Source organism: Amia ocellicauda, chromosome 5, assembly GCF_036373705.1.
Source record: "Amia ocellicauda isolate fAmiCal2 chromosome 5, fAmiCal2.hap1, whole genome shotgun sequence".
NCBI lineage: Eukaryota > Metazoa > Chordata > Actinopteri > Amiiformes > Amiidae > Amia > Amia ocellicauda.
The window spans coordinates 17,994,265-18,006,069 of record NC_089854.1 but is presented as its reverse complement, the minus strand read 5'-3'; the positions used below and the strand labels follow the sequence as shown (position 1 = coordinate 18,006,069).

The following is an 11,805-nucleotide window of genomic DNA, read 5'->3' as shown; positions in this document are numbered from 1 at the left end:
GTGCCTGTTCCTATACAGAACAGATAAGGTCTTCGACTGATGGAATTAAAGATTGACACTGTCAGAGTGCGGCTCTCCTCTGTCTCAATGACATCATAACTAAGGAGGATCTCAACAGGAAAGTCAATTAGAGTTCTGCACAGTTTACCAGCTGGGTCTCTAACTTTTGCAGAGAAAGAGCGAGAGAGGGAGAGAGAGAGAGAGAGAGAGAGAGAGAGAGAGGGGGGGAGAGTGAAAAAGGGGGAGGAGAGAGAGAGAGACTAGGACAACAGGCAGTGCAGGTTACAGAAGCTGCTCTTACTGATTTAGTTTTCTACCTCGTAGACATCTAGCGACTGTGGAATGGCAAAGAAGGGGATGAGCTGTGGCAGCAGTCAAGGATGAAGGCTTGACTTCCAGGAGAGAGAACAACAGTGGCTACAGTGGCCCCAGGAAGAGACAGGCAAAGAGCAGGAGGAGGAGGAGAGAAGGGTCTGGAACTCTGGACCTGAAGACCAAACCATGGACTCTGCACAAATGTTACCTCCCTTGGACGTGAGTACAGTACCATCTATCCAGGGCAAGATCCTAACAGTGCTGCTGTAATTCAGATCACTAACAGTGTATATCCTGAACCATTAAGAGAGCATTATAGTGTATCCTTTTTGCAGGTGAAATTAACTACCCAAAACAGATCCCTTCTAAACTACTAATGATGAGTGTTTGATCAGTTGTTCCCCCTTAGGAGTTAGCCAATCTCTTGTTTGTTTTCTGTGTGTGAGTATGTGTTATATACATCTGCATGGAAAATATTTTTATAATAAGGTAATGAAAAAAAAAGACAGAACCTAATTTTGATGCAGTGTGTTTGATAGAATTAGGGGAAAATAATAACAAAGCACTGTTTTAAAAGCTGTTTTAATTTGGAGAGGGACTCTACATACTGGCTACTACAGCACTATCATCATCCCAAGAGGTTAGAAGCCTACTAGTCTGGTTGTAAGTTTGGCAGTTTCTTTCCTTTTAGATTTTTTCTTCTACTGTGGCTGTGTGTGTGTTAGGTTGACTTGCAGTTAGCATTGTAAATGTGGAGACTACTTTGAGCATATGCTTTCTGCAATGCTTTCTGTTGTTGCTCTAGAAACCCTTATCAGTTACAAGGTTATGACTTCAGACAGTCAGTGCAAGAGTAATGCAGAAGCTTTATCTTGCAATAAAGCATTCTACAAACATACTTCTCCAAATGTCTGTATTACCATTATATTTTCATTAAACACAGACAGCAATTTGTGCCTTACACCTCAGTAAGGAGAAAAGGGAATTATTACACACATTAAAAGTGGATTTCTCTGAAGTGTACAATCTCTGTCAAGCCCTGTCTAAATGGCTTAACAGAGAAATATCACATTGAAGACTACTGTTTTTTTACTTTCCACTGAATGGCAAAATACATGCTTTCTCCTAATCTTTATGATGAGATTCCAGGGATGTTAGCACCCCTAATTAGCCTTACAGAGGATCTGTATTGATGTCCCTGTGAATTCAAATCTCACATGCTGAATAGTCTGCTGTGTGTGTCCTTTGTGATTCTTGTCTTGTTCTACCTGTTTCTCTAGTCCTTTCTTTTGCTAGCCAACCATTCCAGCAAAAACAGGCTCTTGAAAAGATCTGAAAGTGTGAATGTGGGGATCTGTCATTATTATTATTATTATTATTATTATTATTATTATTATTATTATTATTATTATTATGATGATGATGATGATGATGATGATTGAGAAACTGAAGTTTTACCCCTGTCTGCACTGTGGAGAATTTTTTTTTTTTTTTAATTTAACGTGATGGTTTTATTTGATTTACATCAGATCACTGAAAAATAAAACATCAAAAGACAAATTTAAGAGAGACAGAAAAAAATAGGAGATGCAAATCAGCGTTGCACAAGCTTTGCTATGCAAATCTTTGTCAATGGGCTTCAGAAGCCTGTGTCTCTGCCTTGGTTTCCGAGTGTCCCATTCCTAGTTTCCCCATTCCCAGTGAGTCTGTTTCAGTGGTGGTCTGAACATGTTAGTCATGACAAAGCAATGCGATCAAAAGCAGAATCTGTGCAGAAGTCACTGGATATGCATAGATCATAAAAGAAACCAAGAATATGGGTGAACACCTTGAAATGAATTTTTGAAAAGAATTGTGCAACGAACTGACACACACACAAACACCAGAATGACTTTGGATTCCATTCAGCCAATTGTATTGAAAGGGAACTTAAATTCCAGTTCGTTGCATCTTTGAGGTGCCACGCAATGAATATCTCACAGGACATCAGATGTTCTGGATGCCTCAAAAGTCATTACAACTCATAAGGGGTACTGTACAATGGGGGGGGGGTCTTGTTGACCAGACAGGTGATACAGAATTCCCAAATACAATCAGAACCTTATCAGTGGAAGCCTTTATCTTGAATACAGCACTGCTTCCCTGACAGTTCTGCACTGTTTGCCAGTCGAGGCTGTGTTTGAGAGTGTTTCAAAATAGTAACGGTTCAGGCAAGTTGCTGAGTTTGGAGAGCACAGGTCAAATAGCAGCTCTGATAGCGAGCAGACTGAACAAAACAGAGACACTGCCAGGGCTGACGGTTGAGTGGGGGGAGTCAGAGTAGGAGAATTGGAGCTGAAAAGACAGGAACAACAACAGGAAAGAAAGCAAAGGGACCCGTGTGACATGCAGACAGTTAGGCAGAATAAATCAAACCAGGCAGGAATAGGAGGCAACCTCTGAGTACATCAGGGTGGATTGCTACACAAAGCAATACGGTTACTTTAGGGTTTGAAGGTTTAAGGTTAAAAACAAAATACCTCGGTCTGGCTACATAATGTTACAAGTGTCATAAATAAAACTGTTATCTTTAGACTAACTGTCAAAGGCTCTTCTGTTTCTATTTTTGCTGCTTTGGTTTCTAGGGAGTGGTACTGCAAAGTATTCACACCCCTCCAGCTTATCTCAATTCCATGGACTGCAATCTTGACAGTTACCCCTAGACTGTATCCATTCTTCCAGCAAACCCTGATAAAGAAGCAGAGTTCAACAAATAATATTACTTAAATGAAATGAATTGCCAGTTAACATTGTTTAAATTATTATAACTGTATATATGTACTTGAGATTCAGAGAAAAGTAGTGTGGCAAAAATGGAATGAGGAAAAGCTAGAGATCAGACACAGGAAACATAAACTAAGAGTTGACTACCAATTGGTTCACTAACAATTTCTTATCATTGAAGTCTATGAGATGCTTTGGGTTAAAAGTACATTCAAGCTTAAGTATCTCTCTATACACTGCTGACCCTTGATGGTTCAACACACAGTTCCATTTGATTACATGACAAGATATTTTACTGCCCATTTTTATGTATACTGCTGGATAAACAAAATTCACAAGATCTGTATCAGTAAATGGTGATTGCTAAGGGAGGTGGTGGCTGTAAAAAAAAAAAAAAAAAAGTTTAGACCAACTCAGTCCAGTAGAAATAGTGCAGAAAGGGCAGGAACTAGTACAGAGGGCCTCTCACAAGTCACTTTATCACAATGTGCAAGGGGTAAGATGAACTGAGGGGCAATTGCTACAGAATTTTGAGAGCTTCTTTTCCACCCCAGCACCAGCCTGGAACAGCCCAGAGGTTTGAAGTCTCTGCTAAAACCATAAACAAAGGGATACTGACAGTAAGAGAGAGTGACCTATTTAAATCCTAAATTTCCCTATCTTAAGATAACTTGTCTCCTGCCTACTTACCCCACTGTATATGTTAGCACATTTCTGCTGAATGCTTCTTCTGAACTACCCCAGTATAAAAATCTAGTACTGTATTTTATACCATGCTGTAGTTTTAATTACTTCAATTATATGTAATTATATTTACCTTTTGCAGTTTTGTAAAATGCTTTTGTGAATTATACATATTTTGCACCCTGGGTAAGGGCTTCTGCTAATAAATAATAATAATAATAATAATAATAATAATAATAATAATAATAATAATAATAATAATCCATCAATTTTCGTAACCGCTTATCCATGTGGATCGTGGCAAGCATAGGGCAGGAATACACCCAGGACGGGACGCCAGTCCATCGCTGGGCACACACACACACACACACACACACGGCAATTTAGTGTGGCCAGTTACCTAACCAGCATGTCTTTGGATGGTGGGAAGAAACCGGAGTACCCGGAGGAAACCCACGCAGACACGGGGAGAACATGCAAACTCCACACAGACAGATACCCTGAGCCGAGACTCGAACCCAGGACCCCTGGAGCTGTGAGGCAGCAGCGCTAACCAGCACAATAATAATAATAATAATAATAATAATAATAATAATAATAATAATAATAATAATAATAATAATAATAATAATAATAATAATAATAGAAAGTGTCCATTCTGGTGTAAGTGTGCATAATCTGATAAGTCCTCCTTGGGACTTGATTGGAAATGCTATAGTATAGTAAAAAATATTTTTCTTTCCACATTAATCAATTTGAGCACTATACTCTTGTAAGCAAGCAGCATCTATACCAAATTAACAACAATATTAAACAAATATATGGATTACAGTCTAAAATATATTTACTGTACATACCATATATTTCAATATCTAAAGCAGGGGCCAATGTTGGCATATGAAAAATATAACAGTCCTCCATCAACATGTTTGTACTGGTTGAAGCTATAATGCCATACCCTCAATTGTTCAAAACAGCCTTTAGGAGATACCCAGATAGGAAGGTGTGTAGTTTGTGGTAAGAACTAGGGAGCAAAATGACAGAAAAAATTACAGACAAAGAATCATTTGTGGTGGGGGGGGGGGGGTTGGGTCAGTCCCAGGACTACAGGCAAGAAAAGCAATTCACTGTGTCCTTGACATGTCTCCAATTAGCGCAATCGCCATAAAATACTTTATGGTGTACTTAATCTATTTTACAACACAGAAGGGGATGAAACAGTGGATTATCTCCAGGTTTTACTCAGGTGGAGAGGATATATAATGCTGCCCCTTTTGTTACCCTGGTTAATAACTCTCCTTTCCGCTGACAAGTCTCAGCCCAATGAAGTAAAGCAGATGAAATCCATTTGTTTGTTTGTCGACCCATGCTGTGCTTCTGGAGGCCAAGTCTAACGTACACCTTAAAAGAAATAATTTTTCTTGAATATAATTAAGCAAAAAAAATGGGTGCACTGAAATGACCACCTCCTGTACAATGCACATATTAGAATTGCATTTTAAATATCATTAGTCAGTGCTCCTTCTAACACTAGCATTCATACAGTGCTGCAGATTTTCAATTTAAAGGGCAGTTTCACAAAGTCAGGTCTCAATCAGTGCATCCTCAAGCACATCACGGCATTGTTGTACAAACATAAGCTGATATCTTAAAACTGTGATGGGCTATATGACTTATACAAGATTAAATGATTGAGAATTTGAGAAGTCAAAATAATGACGTATGTTACTCAAAAAGTCACAATCGGTCCATGTATAATGCTGTATTTTCTTTATTTTCTGAATCCAAAATATTTACGACTCTTTACCACCACAAACCAAGTGGCATTTTTCCTGCACTTCCTCTGAAGCACTGCATATATTGCTAAAGTCTAGACATTGGCCAGGGAAAATAGTTTTACCCTGCACACACAAAAATATAGGCCTATTGATATTTCTCCTCACCTTAAAACATTGTCTCATCAACTTACTTGATTGAGCTGTCCCTACTTTCCATTCTTCCTTCATTTGCATCTTTATTTCTTATCTGTCAGAGATTCCTTTCTTTCTTCTTACAAGGTAAGAGAGAGAGAGAGAGAGAGAGAGAGAGAGAGAGAGAGGGGGGGGGGAGATATCTTTATCCATTGTTCTTGGTTTTATCACAAGTGGATTAAGTATAAAGCATTCCCCCTACAAAAGGGGGGGGGAAAGCAGCTGTCTGTTTATTTTTTGCTCAAATGCTGTAGCCCTTTTCTGACTGCAACACTGCACCTACGTACACAAACTACAGACCCTATCTCAGCCTTCATCAACTGTCCCTATTGTAACCATAGCTGCTATCCTGCACTGCTGTTTGCACTGATTGAGACACTGACATCAATTGAATGCACTAAGAGTCAGATCAATGACTTAACCTGTTAATTGTATTAAGTCAGCTGAGTTCCCCACTTGTTGGAATCCAAGTCAGTTATTAAAAAATCATTTTGGAATGAAAAGGAGTTGATCCAGTGGTTGTCTAGGATTTAGTTAGTATATCTGCATCAGGGTATGAGTGACTGTGGGTGTAGCCGGTGTGGATCGGAGCTCCCTGCTCGTGATTTGAACCGCGCACCACAGGCTCTCCTTAGAGAGATAAGTCCGCTACTCCAAAAAAACGGATCTCTTAACACAGGAGGCTCATCACTGTACTGATTTAAATAGGGGTTATGTCACCACGTAACCTGCATATATACCTGATGAGCCCTATTACACTGGTACACTGACACACCTTTCACTCCCAATCCCAAACTAGTACATTTAACTATACTCCAGCAAAGCAGCTCCAGAGTTAGCACCCCTGTGACATACGGCATATTTTTCTATCTCTGATTTCTGGTTCATAGAATGAGCTGGACATGAAAAACTCACTCCACAGAATATGTTTCTACTTATAGATCAACCTGAGAAAATATGTATTTTTAAGATTTATGTATAGTTTTTTTATTTTTTCCATTGTGAATGGAAAGTTTTAGAACTTAGAACTAAAAAAAATCATGGGTGAAATAATGTAGGCCCATTTGTATTTATATACAATCTTTATTTTTGTTACATATATTGTTCCTTTGTACATGGTAGTGTTTTAGTGTCGCAAGAATGCAGAAGATGAACAACATACCTCATGTTTCCAATCATCTTAGGGTAACACTCTTGGCTATACCTCATTTTTATATCTAACAGTATCACAAAACCAGATTGTATTGATTTTTTTTATTCCTCTTTCTCAAAACAACCAACAAAATGGACTCTGATCATTTTGCCCCTGCACTCTTCAACTCAGTCAGCAGTCCCCTCATCAAGCACCAAAAACCTACATCTTTTGCACTCAAAATGCATTTGAAGATCAGATTCTTCTGCTTCAGTTAGTTAAAATCCCATTTTAACATTACCCCTCCTTGTCCTAACCCTCTCTTCTTCTACCTCTTGAAGATCTACAATGTTCCCTGCTAATCTCCTGGTCCTGATGGTCCTGTTGCTACCTCAAGTCTTCTCGGGAGACCAACGGGGTGTGGACTCGAGCCGCCTGGCCCGTCTCGAGCCCAGCCTGGCCCAGTCCATCCAGAACCTTCTGCTGACTCGGCTGGGCCTGCGGAACCAGCCTGCTCCCCAGCCTGGAGCCCCAGTCCCCCAGTACCTCCTGGACCTCTACCGCTTTCACTCCCAGGAGCCACACCTAATCCAAGACCGAGACTTCAGCTTTCCAGTCCAGCACACCCAGAGCGCCAACACCATTCGCAGCTTCCATCATCTGGGTGAGTCTCCCCCCACCCTTCACCCGACTCCTCCACTAAGTATCCCAGATAACATGTTTCACTATGTATGAGGCTTTCATTTGTTTCTATTTTGGTACATTGTGGACAACTATGATGTGAAAAAAATATATTAATCCAATCACCCTGTATTATTAATAATCTCTGATTATTATTGCGAAGTACACTGGTCAGCCATAACATTATGACCACTGACAGGTGAAGTGAATAACACTGATAATCTCGTTATCATGGCACCTGTCAGTTGGTGGGATATATTAAGCAGCAAGTGAACATTTTGTCCTCAAAGTTGATGTGTTAGAAGCAGGAAAAATGGGCAAGCGTAAGGATCTGAGCGACTTTGAGGGCCAAATTGTGATGGCTAGATGACTGGGTCAGAGCATCTCCAAAACTGCAGCTCTTGTGGGGTGTTTCCGGTCTGCAGTGGTCAGTACCTATCAAAAGTGGTCCAAGGAAGGAAAAGCGGTGAACCCAGGGTCATGGGCTCATTGATACACGTGGGGAGCGAAGGCTGGCCCATGTGGTCCGATCCAACAGACGAGCTACTGTAGCTCAAATTGCTGAAAAAGTGAATGCTGGTTCTGATAGAAAGGTGTCAGAACACACAGTGCATCGCAATTTGTTGCGTATGGGGCTGCGTAGCCGCAGACCAGTCAGGGTGCCCATGCTGACCCCTGTCCACTGCCGAAAGTGCCTACAATGGGCACGTGAGCATCAGAATTGGACCACGGAGCAATGGAAGAAGGTGGCCTGGTCTGATGAATCACGAGTTCAAGGTGTTGACTTGGCCTCCAAATTCCCCAGATCTCAATCCAATCGAGCATCTGTGGGATGTGCTGGACAAACAAGTCCGATCCATGGAGGCCCCACCTCGCAACTTACAGGACTTAAAGGATCTGCTGCTAACATCTTGGTGCCAGATACCACAGCACACCTTCAGAGGTCTAGTGGAGTCCATGCCTCAACGGGTCAGGGCTGTTTTGGCAACAAAAGGGGGACCTACACAATATTAGGCAGGTGGTCATAATGTTATGGCTGATCAGTGTATCTCTGTCTGCACAACCAATCCATGTCTAAGACAACCATTAGGCCTAGGCCTTAAGCCTGGGACCCCTCAGATAATTATTTTCTCCTCTAACAGTCTGTCATCCTGTGTGAGATTTTTTTTCACTCTTCTCTGTGCCTCTCCATGGTTTACTGTACTTTTTGTGTTAATAGCACAAGCCTGTGGGTGCTATACCAAATAAAAAGTGATTGACATTTCACCATGGTTCCGTCTCTGGAACTTCAGGACAAATCAAGTTTGTATTAGTTTGTATGCATATATACAGTATATCTTCTTTTTGTTAATTGTTTTCGATTTACTTACTCTATTTATTTGTTCTCTTCAAAGTTGTTCTATACATGCTGAACACAGCATTGATTGGAACAAGCTCTGTCTGCACTATATGACTTAACTTGTTCTCCTAATAAAAACATTGAATCAATAGCAAGTAATTAAACTTAATCACAGCACCAAAATTAAAGCATTTGTGCATTCTATCTGTCATTCCCGATGAAAACACTTTGTCATACCTACTACTCAAATGATTATTCTTTACTTCAACATGGATAGACCAGTTCAGTTCACTTTAGCGCTGTCTTACTTTCTGAACTCAAAACCAAGATATATTGTTAAAACCTGCCCCTTGTGCCTTTATGTTTCTTTCTTAGAGTCTCCAGGACACCTTTACCCAAGCAGCCTGGGGAAAGCCAACAACTTCCAGATCATCTTCAACATTTCCTCCCTCCCTGATGATGAGCAGGTCACCTCAGCCGAGCTCCGCCTCTATCGGGTGCAGTGCTCTGGGGACTCCAGGGGGGGACAGAGGGTTAACCTGTACCACTTCCCCAATCCCGGGAGCCCTCTCGCTGCTGCCAGGCCCAAGCTCATGGAGTCCCGCCTGCTGCCTCAAGACCCAGATGCCCCCTCCTGGGAGAGCTTCAGCCTAAGCACAGACTTATTCACCCAGAGTTCTGGCCTTTTAGTATTCGTACTGGAAGCGGTGCCCTTGAACACTTCCTCTAGGCAGCCAAGGGAGCACTTGCGAGTGCGGAGGGCACCCAAGCAGGATGACCCCAGCTGGGCCCAGGAGAGGCCACTGTTGGTGACCTACAGCCACGATGGAAGGGGACAGTCTCTGAAACTCCGACCACCCACTATTACTTCAACAACCCTTGGACGGGAGGGGAGGACGCGTGGGCCGGGCCGGGATTGGAGGTATGGGCGGAGACAGGGGCGGGAGAGGAGGGTAAAGCGTAATGGCAGGAACCACAAGCTGAAGAAGCTGGCCAAGGCGAGATGCAAGAGGCACCCTTTGTACGTGGACTTCAAGGACGTGGGTTGGAACAAGTGGATCGTGGCCCCCAGCGGCTATCATGCATTCTTCTGCCTGGGCGAGTGCCGCTTCCCCCTAACCGACCATATGAACTCATCCAGCCATGCCATGGTGCAGACGCTGGTCAACTCAGTCAATGGCAAGGTGCCCCGGGCCTGCTGCGTACCCACCTCTCTCAGCCCCATCGCCATGCTGTACCTGGACCAGCATGATCGCGTGGTGCTCAAGAACTACCAGGATATGGTTGTGGAGGGCTGTGGCTGCAGATAACAGCTTTGGGGGGGAGGGGGCATGGCTCAAGTAGTGTGAACTGACTCTCATTTCCATGCCGTGCCAAGCCAGATGCCCTTATGGGAACCATCTTTTTCCTTGAAACTTTTCTCTGTGGGATGGGAACTCCTCTAACTCATCCACTCAAAAAAGCAAGCCCCTACAGTTAACCAGAGCTGTAAATAGGGATGGAAATTGTTATGCTGCAGTTTGATCTGTTTCAGGTTTTGCAGTCAGCATGCTGTTTGTGTCAGTTGTACAACTGGACTCCACCTGTGTCTCTGTGCAGATTTGATTAGACAAGGTAACAACTGCTATGCTTTACTCTAAAAACTGAGACCAAAACATCCCTGTGCTCTTCCCCTTTGGCTTTTCACATCCTGATATGCTATTCTTTCCACAAGAAAGGCCCATTTCACATAAGTGAATTTTGGCTTTACATTTCAGTGATGAAGCAATGTAATAAGGGTGAATGAGTGAAAGCAATTACCATGCAAAACAGGCTACTTATAGAGACAAGATTGATAGGACAAACGTGACAGACTAGATGTAAAACAAACATATAGATCCCTGGAACACAATATAGCGCCACTGTAATGTATCGAACTGCCACTTTTGAGTAATAATCGTCAATAAAATAAATAAGTATAAATTATGGGAAGATTGTGAATTAATCACATGATATTTACTGACAAGCATTTTATTTAAATGGCAAAAGTATCACTTATACTTATCATTGATTTCACCTGCCTAGTAGAATAGAAGCTTTTAAGCAAACAACATTATTAGCTCCATTAATTCACAAACAATGGGACAAGGACAAATTCATAGCTTCACAATGGAGACAATTATAGTAGATAACAATAATAAGGCACAGGGAAGATCAATGTACTAATGGGAAAGTATAGAATATATATTGAGCATATGTTAAACTTTGCATTTTGCAACTTTTTGGTTAAATGAGAAACATAAAAACAGAATGAAAATTAGTGACATAAAATACAAAAACAGGCTTTGTGCTAAGGATTTTAATAATAATAATAATAATAATAATAATAATAATAATAATAATAATAATAATTATTATTATTATTATTATTATTATTATTATTATTATTATTTAATTATTTAAATTACCAGTGAATATCACTATGCTGTTTCCTTAAGGAGAAGCTTAAAATACACACTGAAAAGTCCAGTAATTAATTTAAACAGCTGTTCTTAACAACAGCCTTTCCATAATTAATTACAATTAAAAATAATTTTGAGAAAGCCTAATATAGTACAGAGGTAATAAGGGCATTCAGAAACACTAAAGCTTTCTGCTGTTCACCAGGTACCAATATGATTTTATGGTGAACATTAGAACATCAAAGTGAAAAACAAAATTAAACTAAACTAAAAAAAAAAACAATAGTTACAGATTGTGGATGATGCAGTGGTGGGTTGAATGTCTTAGATACATTCCATACATTCTTAAATTAATATGTATCAGACAGTTTTGATTTCAATCTCTGAAGATGCTGTTTGTTAATGAAAAGCTTCCTCCATCAAAATCCACAGAAATTGTAGGAACATTTCAGACTGAATAGTTCAAATTTGGAATTCATC

General features: G+C 40.8%; 1 protein-coding gene across 1 annotated transcript; it reads left to right on the top strand.

Annotated features, from left to right (window-relative positions):
* Positions 1–212: 212 nt before the first annotated feature.
* Positions 213–11,236, top strand: bmp16 (bone morphogenetic protein 16). Its single transcript, XM_066704093.1, has 3 exons — positions 213–534; positions 7,206–7,528; positions 9,260–11,236. Exons 2-3 carry the CDS (start codon positions 7,213–7,215, stop codon positions 10,192–10,194), a joined length of 1,251 nt encoding a protein of 416 aa, XP_066560190.1. The 5' UTR covers positions 213–534; positions 7,206–7,212; the 3' UTR covers positions 10,195–11,236.
* The last annotated feature ends 569 nt before the right edge of the window (positions 11,237–11,805 follow it).